Source organism: Strix uralensis, chromosome 26 (genome assembly GCF_047716275.1).
Source record: "Strix uralensis isolate ZFMK-TIS-50842 chromosome 26, bStrUra1, whole genome shotgun sequence".
Classification (NCBI taxonomy): domain Eukaryota; kingdom Metazoa; phylum Chordata; class Aves; order Strigiformes; family Strigidae; genus Strix; species Strix uralensis.
This window is the reverse complement of record NC_133997.1, coordinates 2667952-2684214: the sequence shown is the minus strand read 5'-3', so window position 1 is coordinate 2684214 and position 16263 is coordinate 2667952. Positions and strand designations below refer to the sequence as shown.

Genomic DNA, 16263 nt, shown 5'->3' with positions numbered 1-16263 from the left:
GTTTTGGGCCAGATCACAACCTGCCTGCGTTGCAGATAGTTGCTACAATAGCAGGGATTATCTTGAAGGCATCTTGAGCAACTGAGGTCTATGCTAGCAGCCAGGACAGGTGCTGGCAGGACAGCCATCCTGGCAGAGACATGGCAGCTCCATGACACTGGGTCTTGCTTCCTAGGGAAGGAGAGGTCTTTTCTTCCATGTGCTAGGAAGGCGCAATGCCTCCGCTTTCTCCCCAAAAAGTCCAGCGCATGATCACCTGTTGCTGAGAGGGAGCACTGGTATCACTTTGCAGGAGGATGCCTCTGAAGAACAAAGGGAAAGGGAAAAAAGGAGTGAAGCAGCAGCAGCAGCAGAAGAGAAATATATCAGGTAAGTCTAGGGTCTTGTCTCCCTACAGCAAGCAGGAATGTGCCTCTCCTGCCCCAGCGAGGGCAGCATCGTGGGGGCTGCGGAAGCGGGAGCTGGGAGCACCAGGGCGAAGGATTGTTCTGGGGCCCTGTGGGCCCGTCTGGCTGCTGCTTTCGCGTCTCCCCCAGCCCTGCTCACCCTACACCAGGGCAGCAGCACAGTTAGGCCTGATGGATACAGGAGACAGGGGGGTCCAGGGCCCTGCCCAAAGCACCCTGCACCCTCCAACCCAGCAGGATCCAGGGGGGGAGGTCAAAGAGAGTGGCTCTGCCAGGCCCCAGCCTCTCCTACATGCCTCTGAAAGTGCAAGCATGCACCAGGCTGGGGCGGGGTTTCGGAAGGAGTCCCCAAGGCTCTATGCACCGTGTCTACGGCCCCGTCTTCACTGCAAAATCCCAGCCCTCAGTCCCAAATGAGCACACATCTCTCCAGGGCAGCTGCTTCAAGTAAAACCTGCTACACCCTGTGTCTGACAGGTGCCTGCACAAATACTGCCCTGGTGCTGGTGTTTGAGCCGGAGGTAGGTCTCAGCCAAGATTTCCTGGGGCAAACATCCCAAGGCAGGCCTCCCTTGGTCTAAGCCCCTTTTAAAGACCTGCTCTTGACTGTCCCTTCCTTCTCCCCCTCTGGCTGCAGAAAGCCAAGCTGAGCACAAGTACGGGAAAGCAGCACTGGATGTTGACATGCCGAAAGAGCACCTGGGTAAGGTTGGGAGAAGCCAGGGGCTGGGGCAAGCGAGGGATGACTGCTGCCCTGCATGCACTTCCGAGGGATTAGCCCTTCCCAGTGGCAAATCATGTCAGAGGAGGGCATACGGCCTCCCTTGCATGTGGGCTCCAGCCCCAGGGACTGCCTGTGCTGTCCCAAGAGTCCCTGGCATGCAGCCCATCAGTGCTTGGAGAGGCCAGAGAAAGAGAGGAACAATGATGAAAGCAGATGGGAAGTGGTAGGGATGCTGTGGTGGGGCACCCCCCTGGAAATGCTTCCCGAGCACAACCCTGGGCTGAAACAAAGGGGAAGTTTCTTGCTATGAGATTCACCCTGGTTCAGGCAAGGCTTGGGGCCAGGCAGGGGCTCAGAAGGTGATCACATCCCCTTGGCTTTGCGAGCAGAGAAAGGCTAGGAATAAGTCACTGCTGGACCAAGGTACCAAGGAGGTACCGGGCATGGAATGACCATCCAGTATGGTTTGGATGGTGCCCTTTGCCTGTGCTTAGGCCAGGGTTGTGGTGTGGGTCACCTGTCAGGAAGCGTGTTGTCCCCATGGCAGTCCTGTGCATCTCTGACTCGCAGTTCCCTGGAGGGACGTGATCTGGCAGGCAAAAGCTGACAATGAAGGGCTCAAGCGGAGGCTGTGGGACCTGGAAAAGGCGCTGGAGCAGGCCCAGGAAGACAAGCGAGACATTCGTGAAGGTGAGGGCAGAGGTGGGAGGGGGCAGTGGGGTAGATGCAGGGACCCCACACCTTGGTGCTGCTGGGGGAAGCAAGCCAAGCTTACCTCCCCTCTCCCTTTGGCTTTGAGCGCTCAGCACCAAACCACCCTGCTCCCTCCCATGCTGTCAGCACGCAAAGACTCTGGACGTGGACTCGTTGCACCCCAGATGCCTGTACTCAGCACAGGCAAGGGAGACCACAGAGGCAGAGACTTCCCTGTCTGCAAAACTCATTGCTTCGCCATTTCCGTTAGCGCTCAAGAAGGGGCTGATTTTAGCAGAGGTAAAACCTCAGCCAGAGGTTTGCGGTCTTTGCCACATGCAAAACTCCGTGCTCAGTTTTGCTCTCCCACGCTCAACAGAGAGATAAAACTTTCCCTCCAGGGTTCCCTCCTGCCCCCGCCAGTGTTGTCACAGCTCTGCCAAGCAGGGAGAGGGTGCATGCGTGGCTGCTTCTGACGTATCACCCTGCAAGGGGAGCCCTCAGGTCAGGCCTCGCTGGAGCCCCTGCCTGGTCACAGGTGCTGGGATCTGAGCACAGGGACCTCCTGCTCATCCCTCCTACAGTCACCACGTTTGTCCCCTTCTCCCCTCCCTGGCTCCCAGAAATGACCCGGCAATACCAGGAGCTGCAGAAGCAGACAGCAGCCCACAGCCAGCGCTTGGAGGCGAAGGTGAAGAGCCTGCAGGAGCAGCTCGGTACAGCCCCTCGGCACGCCTGCCCCTTGCTGGTGGGTGGGGATGGGGTTCGCTCCAGGGCAGCAAAGTGCTCTTGGGAGGAGCGAGGGGAGATGGGAGTCCTTCACCCTGTGCTGTCAACAGCTGAAGGCAAAGCCTGACCCCATTCCTAGTGCATCCCTGACCTTGAGAGATACTGACTGCAAAGGGGATACTGTGATTCCACCCCTGTCCCAGAGCCCTGTGCCACCCCAGGGGTGAGGGGATCGGGCAGGCGCTGTGCCACACACTGCCCACACCCTCCCCTGCACTGGTCACACAGTGCCAGGCTCCTGTGCCCACGTGCTGTGTTCCCTTCCTCTGTCCCTGCACCCCACAGCTGCCAGGCTCCAGGAAAGCCAGCAGACCCAGGAGACTGCCACCCGGGCACTAGCAGAGAAGGACAGGACCATCACCCAGCTGCAGGGCAGGCTCGATGCCATGGAGAGGGAGTGTGAGAAGATCCTCCATGTGAGTGGGGACGTGGCTATGGGGTGGCTCCTCCTGGCAGGGCAGTTCTTCCTCCTCACTCTCCTCTTTCCCACCAGGGTAGCCTGGACCTTGTACTGGCCAAGATGGCAGAGGCGAGCCAGCACTGGGAAGAGCTAGGAACAACCATTGCCATGAAGCACAAGGAGCGCCTACAGGAGTTTGGCCTCAACCCCCTGGAGATATAGTGCCCTGAGGCTCCCAGGGTGGGACAGGCTCTCAGCCCCTACCTCCCTATCAGCACACTTGGAGAGCTCCCCGCATCCTCTGCCCAGCACCCCAGCTGCCCCAGACTAGGTAAGAGAAGATCACAGAATCATTCAGGTTGGAAAAGACCCTTTGGATCATCGAGTCCAACCCTCAGCCCGACTCTACAAAGTTCTGCCTACACCATATCCCCCAGCATCTCATCTAAACGACCCTTAAACACATCCAGGGATGGTGACTCCACCACCTCCCTGGGCAGCCTATTCCACTGTCTAACCACTCTTTCTGTGAAAATTTTTTTTCCTAATGTCCAGTCTGAATGTACTGCTGAGTCACAGTCCTCCCTGTAACATTACCCACGTGAACAGCAGCGTGGATTTGTCTTTTATTCACACCCCAAATGGGTGACAGATGAACAGTGCTGTGATGGGTGGTGGACGCTCGCTGCCCACAAGTTCACAGGGAGGATGAGAGGAGGAGTGCAAGAGAGATGTCCATGCAGGGGCAGACCTGAGCCCACAGCCTGAGAGGTAGGGGGTTCCTCCAGCGCCCCGTCGGCATCCGCTGCTCCCTTTCCCCTTCACACAGCAGTCTGAAGGCCAGCCCTGGGCTGAGCCAAGCCTCAGGCTCCCCAGTCCCCTGGGTCATGGTGTAGAGGGCAGTGCCTTGGCTCTCCTGGGAGATCCCAGAGCCTGGAGCTGGGCAAGGGCTTCAGTGCAATGTCCTTAGATACCCCTGGATGCAGCTGGGCAGGCAAAGACACAGGTCTGTCTTCAGGTTACAAGAAGCCACTGCTTTGGTTAATAAAAGCTTGGAGTCAGTCTCAGTCAGTGGAGATGGGTCTCTGGAAGGTGCGATGCTGTGAGCCCCGTTGTGGGCATGGAGACACAACAGCTGTGCATGCAACGGCCGTGCTGAGCAGCGCTGTGCTCTCCAGGGAGCCAGGCAGGGAGCACTGTTGAGCTGGAGGTGGTCTGGGTCAAGGTGCTGTGTGGAGGAGCCTGGCCAGAGGCAGGGTGCTCCTGGGCCTCTAGAACGCCTGGCGCAGCCTCCTCTGCTCCTCCTGGCGTGGGCTCTGCAGGGACACAGTGGGGGCATTGTGGGCAGCACGCATCTACCCACCCCGCCACGTTCCACCCTTGCCCCATCGGCAGGTTGAGGGGTATTTCTGCCTGGCCCCTGTGGCCAGGGGACCACGCAGCCCCCTCCTGCCAGTGTCACAGGTGCCAGGGAAATATTGGGACAGGCAGGGCAGGAGGGTGCCAGGACTCAGAGCAGTGCCGGGCTGTGATCAGCACTGCTGAGAGAGCCTGGCAAGAAGGGTTACCTGTGTGATCCCGATACTGTTGGCAGCAGCTACCAGCCAGAAGCCAGGTCCCTTTGGTCCCACCTCAATGTGACAGAGTCCAGGGGAGCCACTGGGAGAGGGCAGGGAGGGTGTGTGGGAGCCTAAGGCAGGGTCACTATCCTCAAAGAATAGCAGAGGGGACAGCCCGATCTGGAAGAGCAGAAGAGGGATAGCTGTACAGCTCCTGGCGCTCCATGGCAAGCCAGGTCCCCTGGGGACGCCCTCACTGTGCAGGCCTGGTGACAAGACACCCATCCCATCATCCAGCCTCGCAGCACCCCAGAGCTCCCCAGCCAGGGCGAGACCACACCGAGTCCCCAAAACCTACCGACTGGTAGAACTCATCGCCAGCGGGGTCAATGACCAGCAGCGTGACCTGGTCATCATGGGCACGGATCCTGAGCACTGTCTGCTGGTGGTCCAGCCCCTCGATGCTCTCACCATTCACAGCCAGGAGACGGTCCCCTTCCTTCATCCCTGCCTGCTCGGCCGGCAGCCCCTCATCCACGTCCCACAGGAACTGGCCTGCCACAGCAGGACAGAGGGAGGGAGGGTGGGGAGATGCTCACAGAGGCATTCAGCCAGAGGGGAACTGGCACCGCTGAGCCCTGTGCGCAGGTGGGGATATTCCTGACCCTCAGACATGCCTTGCTCAGGTACAGACTGCCCCCCTCAGCGCCCTCACCTGTGGCCCCTGAGCTGCAGTCATCCTCCTTGAGCAGAAACCCGTAGCCAGCTGGACCCTTCACCATGTGCAGCTCCCGGACCTTGAAGGGGAGCCAGGAGGTGTCCGCCAAGGCAGCCATGACCCGCAGGCCCCGCAGGCGGTAAAACTCCTCCACAGCACTGGTTGCCACCAGCAGCGTCACCTTGCTGCCGCTCTGCTTAAGCTGGATGGGAAACACAGGGCGCTCAGTGATGTTGCTGGCCCTGGTCCCCCACCCACCCGCGCCGGGAGCACGCACCTTTCTGGCGAGCTGCGCGTGCGAGTAGCTCCTCACGCTGGCCCCATTCAGCTCCAGGAGCCAGGAGCCTGGTGGCACCCCTGCTCTCTCCGCTGGCCCATCCTGCTGCACTGACAGCTGGAAGGTGCCCTTCGTGCCTGCAGAGAGGGGAAGAGGCAGTCTGGCATGAGTGGGGGTGCTGTGTCAGGGAGGCTGGCGGCACTGGCATCCCACTGCCTGCTTTACCTTCTGGACCTGACACGCCGAAGCCGAAACCGCTTTTGTCCCGCATGATGTGGCAGAGACGTGGGCGGATGTCAGCTGGTAGCATCTGGGACAGGTCCCTGCCCAGGGCTTTGGCTGCTTCGTAGGAGTCACCGTCCAGCACCGCCAGTAGGACCTGGTTCCCGCTGGCCTTGATCTTCTGCACCACCTGGAAGGACTGAGGCTGTGAACCCTAGGCAGGGCACCCCTCCAACCACAGCCTGTGGGATCAGGGCCCCAGGGGGCAGCAGGGTCCTGCACCCTCTGTGCCCCTGGCCCAGGAGGACTCGAATGTTCCCACAGCCCCAGGGTGCTCCCAGCTTACCCTGCGGTGGTCCATGTGGTCCACAAAGTGGCCATTGACCTGAAGGAGCCGGTCCCCATCCTGCAGCCCCCTGCGCTGGGCCAGACCCCCCAGCTCGACCTGCCGGATGACGTGGCCCTGGCAGCCCAGTTCCTCATGGAGGCAGAAGCCGAAGGTCTCTGTGTTGCCCTTGCTCAGGAGATAGAAGCGGGGCTCCCCCACACCCTCGCCATCTGCATGGGGACACAGCCCGTGAGCAGGACCCTGCAGGGATCCTAACACGAGTTCTCTACCCCATCCTGGGCTGGGGTCTCCCCATCCCCGCTGCCTCATGTGTTCACCTCCTCACAGCTCCCCGGCATGACAGCCCAGGACCCCAGTGATGCCCAGCTGCCAGAACCCCATGCTGACACAAGGATGCCCTGGAGAGATAAGGGTATTTACCCGTGTCCTCAGTCAGAGACAAGGCAGGGTTGTCGATCCCATCTTTGGGGTTAAATTCAAATTTTCTGAAATTATAAAGGGCAGGAGAGGCCACGTTAGTGCACCAGCACAGCCTTCCCCCTGCCCTCCCCAGGTGAGCCCCATTCCTCCCAGAGAGGGCCAGCTGGGGCCACAGCTCCAGTGCCTCCTCTTCCTTGGGGAAAGCCCAGGAGGGGATCTCCCTCTTGGACTGTCCCCCACATCTCTCCTGAGCTAACAACTCAGGGAAGTCCTTGCTGGGGCAGGCAGCTGGGATTGGCAGCCGTAACTCCCACCACCTCAGCTGAGGATGTGCCCTAGCACAGCTTGGTTGTGGGGCCACAAGCCCCAGGAAGTCCCTGGCCAGGGGGAGCTCAGCACTTACACGATGGACTTCTTGTCACCCTCGAGCCCTGCAGAAGGAGAGGAGAGGTCAGTGCAGGAGGCGGCGGGCCGGGAGCAGACCCCACGCTCTCAAGCACTCAGGGCTTGCTCACCCGCAGGCTGAGCATGCCACGCCAGGTGAGGGGGTTTGCTGAGTCCATGCAGCCCCGCAGCCACAGCCTGTGCCTGGGCAGAGCTCAGCCCTTGGCCCTGCCACCAGTGTCCTCTTGCATTTCAAAGCAGTGGGACAGCTGCTGCTTGGGTCCAACGGGTACCCGCTGCTGCCGAGGCCAGCAAGGTCCTGCAGCACCAGGGGCAAAGTAGGGCCAGGCGGCAGTATGCAGATGAAGGGTAGTCCCTGAGGTTTACAGGGCTTTTGAGAGACTGATGAGAGGGCTCACCAGGGCCCCCAGAAAGCTGGCTGGAGCCTGGAGATGGAGATAGAGGCCTTTCCCTGAGCACCTCTCCATAAAACCCCTCCCCACCTCTTCTAGCACAAGGACCCCCAAACCCAAGTGCCCCCACAACGTCCATCTGCATTTTCCTGGATGCCTCTAGCTCCTTTCCATGGCCTGCCTGGGCTCTGACATTGCCTTGCTCCGTGCTGTGTGTGGTGAAGGGTCTCCACAGGACGAAGCCCCACTGCCCCAGCACGTACCTTTTGTTTGCTTCATGGCTGCAGGGAATGCGAGAGGGAGCAAGGTACAGGGTGAAGTGGCAGGGAAGCCGGTGTCCCCGCCTCTTCCAAGACGCCCCAGGTTTAATAGTTAAACAGTCCCCACGTCTCCTCTGCCCTCCCAGCCCCAGGGCACTGCCAGCCCTCGCCCAGCTGGGACCAGGGCCTGGGACACCCAGCTTGGGAAGATCCTGGTGTCTCAGCTTCCAGTCGCCCCCAAAGGCAGCCCACAGCGGGGAAGACCTACTGGTTTGGCATGGTTGGAGCAGAAGTGGGCTGCCCCATCCTAGCCTCGTGAGATGGGAAGGGCCAGAGCCCTCCACTCCAACTGCTGGAGGGACGGCTGCACCAGCACCTTCCGCATTCCTCCCCAGGAAGAGCCCGGAGAGGAGATCAAGTCTTGGCACTAGCATGCTTCAGTGGAAACAAAGCGGTGCACTTTAATGCTACCAAAGGTTTCACGAGCAAGCCTGAGTCCCACCCCTCTGCCACAGATGTGGCTTGTGGCCAGGCCAGCAGTGGCTCCAGCGCAGGGCCTGGGTCTCTACAAGCCCAGAAGAACAAGTTCCATTTGCTCCTGGCCTGGTTTCTGTACAGTTCTCCCATACTTCAGCCTTGCCCGCAGATGACGGCTGAGCCCCACATACCCAGCACCTTTGACAGCCTTGGAAGCACCCAGCCACTGGGCATCGCCACACAGGTAAGGGCACGGGGGATGTGCTGCTGGGGCACACTCCAGTGCTTCCTCCCCAGTAGCACTGCTCCTTCCCTGGCCGGGTGGATGGACAGCAGCTTAGAGGGTCCCGTGCTGTAGTTCCCCCAGCATCTTCTTGACCTCACTCTCAACTCGTAGGAACTTGGCTTTCCTCCAGGGGTTGGCAGTCTGTCTCCGGCTGCTCTCCAGGTCCTGCAGGATGAGGGTGAGGTGCTGTCGAACCCGCTCGCGGTCCCAGAAAGGCAGGTTCCTCTGCACCACGTTCAGGATATGGGACCAGTAGTCGGAGACATCGGTGCCTGCTGTAAGGAAGACCAGTGCCCTGACGCCATCCCGGTCCATGCGCAGGCTGTGAAGTGCCCGCTTGCCCTCCTCACTGATGTCATTGAAGTACAGACTGCAGGTTGAGAGAAAAGGAGCAGAAGACACTGTGAGGGCTGGGGGGCAGGACGCAGGGGCAGACGGGGCTCCCTGCTCACTGCCACAGGGAGGGCCACTGGGTCAGAGGCATCGCCTGCAAGAGGGAAGAGATGGGACAGAGCGAACTCACTGCACTTTGTCCAGCGTCGCGTGCCTTTTGGCCACCTCCACCACCTGCAAGGCAGCTGCGTCCGTCAGGGAGTTGTAGCCCAGGTTCAGCTCCTGGAGGTGCTTGTTCTCAGCCAGGTGCTGAGCAATGACCTCGGTGCCCCGGTCCCCCAGCGCAGTGTGCAGCAGGGACAAATGGGTCAGCGAGCGGTTGCCTGCTAGTGCCTCAGCCAGGTATTGTGCCCCCTGCTCGCCCACGGGGTTATTTGCCAGCCTGTGGACACAGGAGCTTGACAATGCCAAGGCTGGGCGGGGGGCCCAGGGCCAAGGGACACGCTGGGCAGCAGAGACAGTTTCATGCAGGGCCAGAGGCAGTACTCACCGCAGGTTGCTCACCACGCACTTGTCATGCAGGAGCAGGTCGCGGATTTCCTTGCAGGCGTCAGAGCCCAGGCTGTTGAGCTGCAGACTGATGCAGAGAGAGACACGGGGGTGGCAGGGCCACAATGGCTGTTACCTGTGGGGCTGGCAACCCTGCTCTCTCCATCTTCCCTGGCCCTCCCCATCACCATGCTACCTGGGCTCCCCAGACAAGGCCACACAAGGCTTCCTCTCCAAAAGGGAGCTCACTGAAACCACACCAGAGCTTGGGTAGCATCAGCCAGCAGAGCCAGTGCCAGCAGGAGCAAGGCGGGGGGTGCAGGGTCCGCAGAGGGTGGGTGAAGGGCTGAGGAGGGATCAGGACCCCACCGAGCCCTCCCGAGCATCTGGAGGAAGGCAGTGCTGCACAGCCCCGCTGCACAGCCGGGTCCATCTCTGCCGAGCACGGCTCGCCACCCCCTGGGCGACAGGAAGACTGCAGTGCCACAAACGGGCTGGAACGGAGCCCAGCCCTGTGCGCAGCCCACGCTCCCTCGGGCCGCGAATCTGCTGCCCGTTAGCAGCGGCAGAGCTACCCGGGGATGCGGGGTGGCTGCAGGGGACCAAGCAATGGGAGGGACCTGGGTTTGCCAGGGGAGCTGGCAGCCCAGCCTGTGGCACCAGCTGCAGAGAACGGCCCAAAGGGTCCTCGGGGAGGGTGTGTCGGGACTGCAAATCCCAGCACGCAGTGCCCAGCGAGGCCGCTCGAGGAGTGTTGCATGTTGGAAGCTGTAGTCCCCCAGGCCCGCACCGAGAATCACCAAGGGCATGCAGGCCCTTCTCTACCTTTGCCACGCTCCAGCTCCTGGTGTATCCCTGGGATGGGCAGAGGTGAGGGAAAGCCCAATTTCTGAGCACTGTCCAAGGGCAGAAGAAGGTGGTACTTACTGGAGAGCTTTGCATCGCAGCAGGACAGGGAAGAGGATCTTCAAGCTGCTTGTGTCAAGGTTGCAGGAGGTCAGGTTCAGCTCCTCCACCTCATGGCACGTGGTGCCCATGACAGACGCCAGGACACAGCACTTGAGAGGGGTCATCTTGACGGATGAGAGGTTCACAGTCCGGAGGGAGCGGATGGCCTCAGCTGTAAAGCGCTCGTTCTGGAACTCATGCAGGAAGAAGAGGTAGTCCATCAGCTCAGAGGGGGGTAGCCCCTTTCGGCTGTTCCTGATGACTGTCTTCTTCATGGCCTTGGCGATCTCAAAGGCTGCCAGGTTCTTGATGGAGCAGCCCAGCTGCTCAAGGATGGCACGGTTACGGCGGGACAGTATCCCACCCATGAAGATGGGAAAGAGCTCAAAGACCTCATCGTCAGGGGCCTCATCAGGGTGGCGCATGGGGCCCTCCACGCCCAGGATGCTGGAATTGATCTGGTCCAAGACATCATCGTTGTAGTAGTCCTCCTCTTTGAACAGCTCCTCTGCCATGGTGTGGGCAATAGCATCCCGGTCCTTACCACTCAGCCGGGAAAAGTAGCGAGGGAAGATTTTGAGCAGGTTGAAGAGCACTGGCAGGAAGCGCAAGGGCAACACCTTGGAGATGATGTTCAGAACAACAGCGACATCTTCACTCACCTTCCCAATGACCTCTGACAGCTCTTTCCCCACTCTCTGTGCCAGGGTCTTCTTCTCACCCAGCACCACATGCAGGGCTGCCAGGTACTCCTGCATTGCAGGGATGGTGAAGACAAAGGTGTGCTCTTTGCCTGGCTGCACACATGGAGTGAGGAAGAAGCGGAATACGTCTCTGCGGAAGACCTCCAGGAGGTTGAGCTCGCTTTCAGTCTTCATCTCCACCTCAAAGCACTGCTGCAGGTCATCCTCTGAGAAGCAGGTCTTGCGGGACATCACTCCTTCATAGGCCAGCTTGCCCACCGTCTTGGCCACATACTTCATCATGGAGATGTTGGTGGGGTCAGTGCTGTCCAGCACCTCCCCACTGAAGTTGAGCCTCAGGAAGCTGGTGTAGATGCCAGTCAGAGTCTGGCTGGGAGGCACCGTCCTGGTGAAGTAGAGGAAGTGCAGCGTGGTGCACACCAGCCAGCAGTAAGAAGGCAAGAAGCAAGCAGCAGCTATTTGGTCATGGCGCTCCAAGTTCCTTGACAACATCTCCACCAAGTTTTCCTTCTCGCCTGAACTGCTACCTGCACTGCCCTCCCCACTGCAGCCAGGCTGGCTGAGACGCATCTGGAAGTACAGCTTCTGCAGGTTGGTGTCAGAGAAGCCACAGATCTCAGCATAGCGGCCCACATACTTGCCGGGGATCCGGCGCACCGCTGATGGGCGCGTGGTGACGATGATGCTGGCCTGGAAGCAGAGGGCTGGGTGAGTTTGGAGGTGTTCCCTCTGTGACTTTGATCTAAGCTCAGCAGGGTCCCAAGTGCATAACCCACATGTAGGTGCACAAGGATCACATCACCCAGCGGCTGGGGTTCAAGAAGCTGCTGCCCAAAGGGCGCTGGTTCACATCTGGCCCAGGCAGAGGGGACAGAAGAGCTTTCCCCATCCCCTGCTAGACATATATTGAGTCTGGAAGACCACAGCCCAGCAGACTGCCTTCTTTGCCTTACCAGGCCTCCCCAAAGATCCCAGAGATACAAACCAGTAATAGTGACATGAGACCACCTTGGTGAGTCCCTGCAGGAATGGAGGCTGCCTGTTCACTCACAGCCAAGCTGGACTACAAGCGATTAGCATGATGGCCATGCCTGCAACGCCCCAGGGCTCACGCCCAGCCCTTCTCCAGCATGAAGGAGCTGGAGGGAGACACTGACCTCTGGCAGGAGGTATTTTCGCAGCAGGTTGACCACGATGGCAGAGGGAGGCACAGGCTCATTGGGGTCACAACACAGCTCCGTTCCAGCCAGCCGGAAGTCCAAGTTGAGGCGCTCCAGGCCATTGAGGATGAAAAGCACCTTGAGGTTGGAAGCGCCCAGCATAGGCACCACGTCCCGGAGGTGCTGGTACTTCTTGGTTATGAGGCGCCGCAGGGAGATGGGGGCATGACTATGGGACAGGTCCTCGCAGGAGAAGGGGATGACCAGCTCAAAGCGGGGTAGGCGACCATGGCACCAGTCCACCACCATCTTCTTGATGAGGGTGCTCTTCCCTGTGCCCACAGTGCCATACAGCACCACGTTCTTCACCTGCCGCCCACAGGCATCCACATCAAAAAGGTTCTGGAGGCTGATAACCTGGCTGCAGGGCTGCTGGAGCTGGTTCTGGATGGTTAGGTCAGGCGAGGGCTTCAGGACCTCCTCCAGGGAGCTCTCTCGGATCACTGGGTCCACGTGGACTGCGTCCAGCGAGAAGGAAGGGCCGAACTGCCTCTCTTCATTGGGCTGGTGGCTGAACCATGCAGACAGGCTCTTCTGGTGTTTCTTGATGGCATCTGGGAAGAGGAAGGTGCTCAACAAGACAAAGGCTTCTCACTGACAGGGGAATGGGGAAGTTGCTTGCCCCAAGCCACTGCGGTGAGGTGGCTGCAGAGAGGAGGACAGATCGCAGTTCTTGGTAACCCTCACACTGCCCAGGACAGCAGCTGCCCCCAACCTGCTGTCTAGGACCCTCTATCCTCTTCAGCACAGGGCTGCAAGCTTACCAGAAGTAGCCACATTCCTCAGATGGGACAGGCCGTGGCGAGAGGAGCTGGGCTGGGCAGAGCGCTCCTGGGACCCTCCCTGGTAGCGAGCACAGCCCCTGCAAGAGAAGGGAGAGTGTCATGAGGAGGGCAGGAGCCAGCAGCTCCAAGCCCTTCCTGGGGCAGGGGCGTCAGACCACAAGTGAATGCTGTGGGAAGTGCTGGGTAGAGCCAGCTGACCCCTTCCTTCCCCTGCACCAAGAGAGACCACAGGGCCGGGGGCCAGGGCAGGGCTGGGAATTGGAGGCAGGTCAGCAAGCCACACGCTGTGCATCCCCAGCAAACCTGTGGCAAAGCAGAGAATTCGGGCTGAATTCAGAGCAGACAGGGAGTTGCGTCTGGGTCATTTTCTAGGTGGAGGCAAAGCAGTGTCTCTGCCCACAGAGCCCCGATGGTCCCAAGGCAGCCAGCTCAACCACCCGGGTCCTGTGGCAAACAGCCACAGGGCAGAATGGGCCAGGCCCCAGCTGCGTGACACTGTACCTGTGGAGGGAGATGCCACTTGCACAAAGGATCTTCCTGAGGAAGTAGCTGCCTGCAGTGCCTTGAGGGGAAGAACACACACGTCAGGGATGTCCTTCTCCAGCCCAGCAGAAATAACACCACTGAGCTCATTGGCTTCACGCCTTGCTGGTGTGACCCACAGACTGCACAGGCTCCAGCTTGGGAGGGACGTCCACAAGGGACAGGGCTTCCCTGAGGTCAGATCCACAGGCACAGAGCCCAGCTCACCTGGCACTGGAGCAGCACACAGATACACACTTTGGGTCCCCCTGCTCCCTGGCAGGGATCGACGCAGATGTGTCCAACTGCCCCAGGACAGGCAGCTCTGGCATTGCATGGCCCGCAACATCCTCTGCCTGAAAGAGAGGGGACAGCCCATGAGGCAGGCTGGGTGCCTGGACCTGCCAGTTTCCTGCCCCAGTCCAGTCTGCAGCCTGAGGCTGTACCTACCCCCACCCCAGCCCAGGGATGCCTGAATCAGGAATGACCCACTCCAACATCTGACCCTGCAAACCCACCGACCATGGGAGCAGCGGTGGGCTGGCTGGGAGGGTGGCTGGGGCAGAGCTGAGCTGGCAGAAGCACATCCCACCTCACACTCCACATCCAGCACCATTCACAGGCATCACATCAGCTGGGTTGCAGCCAAGAGGGCAGCAAAGCAGGGCCCCAAGGAGGTACTCACACTGCCAGGCAAGCCTGCCTGCCCCCCACACCCGTCACCAACCCCCAGGGCCTCAGTTGGGACCATCCAGCTAATTCACTGGGGGCACAAGGAACAGGGGATAATCTCCCTGTTGGCAGCTAAAAGTCACTGGCCTAGACTTGGCTGTAACAGTATAGCTATAACAATTACCATAAGTGAGAGAACAGAAGTGCTGGGGAGAGGTCAGGCTTCCTCCTCCCAGGCTTAAGGGCTTGACATTTTAGGGCTTTACATTAGAACAAACCAACTGCCCTCCCCAAACTGCCACGAAATCCTGTAAAACAAGGTGGTGGGGCTGGGAGAGAGGAGACAGCAGGGAAGGGCTTAGGAAAGGCAGAAAATAAAGGTGATCCCATATCCACATGCATGGTGGCTTCCCCCAGTCCGGCCCTGGCGTGCCCTGGGGCTGCCCTGTGGTGGCTGGCCCTGCCAAGCTGTGCTGTCGCGCGGCGGGCAGCCCTTGCTGCGTCCTTGGCAGCTGCTGAGGCCTCTCGCTGGGCCTGCCAGGCGCAGGAGGCTGCAGCACGCAGGGGCGCTGAGCACAGCCTCCGCCGATGCAAAGCAGCCAGGGAGGCTGCAGCCAGCGGTAGCTGGGGCACAGGCTGGCAGGGGGCTGCGGGGGCTCAGCAGGTCCAGCCTGGCACAGAGCAATTTTTCCCAGGCAAAGCTCCTGTCTCCAGAGGTGGACGAGGGGCTCAGCAGCTGTCCCGCAGGGGCCTGGCTCTGCAGGGCAGAGTGGGGTGGGGGGGTCAGCTCTGCTCCCCAGGGCCGTGGCGCAGCAGTGCCCTGCCCAGCCTTACCTGCCCCGACACGGTCCAGTCTGGCAGAACCGGCTGTGCCGGCGCTGGTTCAGGCTCCCGCCCCGGCTCAGCAGGATGATCCTTCAGGAGCACAGCCTGCACTTACAGCCCCAACGTCCTGAGAAACTGAGGCACAGGGTGGGGGAAGGGTGTAAGTAAACCCCAGCAGATAGGAAGGGACAGCGTGCAAATCTCTCTGTATTTGGCCTCCCCCAGGAGACGGCGAGCAGGGCGAGAGCTTGCTTACACCTCCCACAGCCCAGGCTCTTTGCAGTCCGTCATCATGTTACCTAGATGGAGAAACTGAGGCATGGGGGGGTGGGGGCAGTGGAGCTGACCTTGAACCTGGGTGTCTTGGCCTCGAGAACTTTGCAGAAAGAGAACCCCGATGTGTCCCATGCCTGGCTCCTGGCTCCTTCCCGTAACCCTCCACCGCCCAGGGCAGAGGTCCCCGCGCCGCCCACCCGCTGCAGCCCCCCTTCAGGGAGCCCTGGTGCACGCCTGGCCCACACGCCCTCACTCTCTGGTTACCTCCCGTCTCCCTGCTTCCGTGTCCGGTGGCCGAGGCCCCGGCGGCACAGGGACCTGGAGCCTAGAGCAACGGTGAGACTGGCGCTGAGCAAGGCGAGAGCGATGGCCGTGCCAGAAGTGGCGGCTTTACCTCCAGCAGGACTCCTGGCCAGCGAGGCTGAGCCCACGGCTCCCCGCACTTGTGCTGCCAGGTGTTGAACCCGTGGGGACTGCGGAGGAGAGTCTGGTGCTGCTCAGCTGCCTCCTTCCATCCCCGTCCCAGGAAGAGGCTTCTCTCTGGAGGCGGCTGTTTTGCAGCTGCAACTTCCTGCGACGCCGTCCTGTCTCGTCCTGCCCTGCGCAAGTGGCTGCCAGCTCCGCTGAGCGGCGCGGGGAGAGCGGCCACGGCCCCTCTTTTCGGACACAGCACACCACAAGGAAAAACACCTGTTCCCCCAAACACAGGGACACACACAGTATGAGGGGGTGGTCCTGGGGTCTTACCAGCAGTGCTGCAAGTGGGGGTTTCCTCTGGACACATCTGGTGGCTCTGCATCCCCAGCTGGTGCCCAGATGCGTGACAGGAGCCCACAAGGACAAGACTCACTCCGGAGCGAAATCCCCCCCGTGCTCAGCTGCCACCGCCTCACACAGAGCGCGCTGCAGGGAGCAGGACAATAGCAGTCCCACAGAGAAAAGAGCCTGGAGAAAGTGCCTGTCCCCAGCAATGTGTGCAGCCACCTGCCCGCATGCTCCCCCCCCCAGCACCCCTCTCCACACCCTGACACAGGGATGTCTGTCGGTGTAC

The 16263-nt window shown here is 60.5% G+C and overlaps 3 protein-coding genes across 7 annotated transcripts; 1 reads left to right on the top strand and 2 right to left on the bottom strand.

Annotated features, from left to right (window-relative positions):
• Nucleotides 1-296: 296 nt before the first annotated feature.
• Nucleotides 297-3235, top strand: DRC12 (dynein regulatory complex subunit 12 homolog). Its single transcript, XM_074851036.1, has 7 exons — nucleotides 297-369; nucleotides 885-928; nucleotides 1045-1063; nucleotides 1702-1821; nucleotides 2448-2540; nucleotides 2899-3029; nucleotides 3107-3235. The coding sequence occupies exons 1-7, from the start codon at nucleotides 297-299 to the stop codon at nucleotides 3233-3235; spliced, it is 609 nt and encodes a 202-aa protein (XP_074707137.1).
• A 391-nt stretch (nucleotides 3236-3626) lies between these two features.
• On the bottom strand, nucleotides 3627-8463 carry NHERF4 (NHERF family PDZ scaffold protein 4). Its single transcript, XM_074894782.1, has 10 exons — nucleotides 8284-8463; nucleotides 6962-6989; nucleotides 6559-6623; nucleotides 6136-6347; nucleotides 5793-5979; nucleotides 5568-5704; nucleotides 5288-5492; nucleotides 4931-5127; nucleotides 4582-4752; nucleotides 3627-4329 (listed from the first exon to the last, which is right to left on the bottom strand). The coding sequence occupies exons 1-10, from the start codon at nucleotides 8324-8326 to the stop codon at nucleotides 4285-4287; spliced, it is 1290 nt and encodes a 429-aa protein (XP_074750883.1). The 5' UTR covers nucleotides 8327-8463; the 3' UTR covers nucleotides 3627-4284.
• Nucleotides 8052-15764, bottom strand: NLRX1 (NLR family member X1). Of its 5 annotated transcripts, XM_074894774.1 has the most exons (11): nucleotides 15477-15598; nucleotides 14946-15071; nucleotides 14296-14440; nucleotides 13668-13795; nucleotides 13419-13479; nucleotides 12897-12994; nucleotides 12070-12686; nucleotides 10188-11602; nucleotides 9262-9348; nucleotides 8902-9153; nucleotides 8052-8748 (listed from the first exon to the last, which is right to left on the bottom strand). In XM_074894774.1, the coding sequence occupies exons 4-11, from the start codon at nucleotides 13786-13788 to the stop codon at nucleotides 8430-8432; spliced, it is 2970 nt and encodes a 989-aa protein (XP_074750875.1). In that variant the 5' UTR covers nucleotides 13789-13795; nucleotides 14296-14440; nucleotides 14946-15071; nucleotides 15477-15598; the 3' UTR covers nucleotides 8052-8429. The 5 variants fall into 5 exon arrangements, with proteins under 5 accessions (XP_074750875.1, XP_074750877.1, XP_074750876.1 ...); XM_074894776.1 differs by lacking the exons at nucleotides 14946-15071; nucleotides 15477-15598 and adding an exon at nucleotides 15607-15746; XM_074894775.1 differs by lacking the exon at nucleotides 14296-14440.
• Nucleotides 15765-16263: the final 499 nt, after the last annotated feature.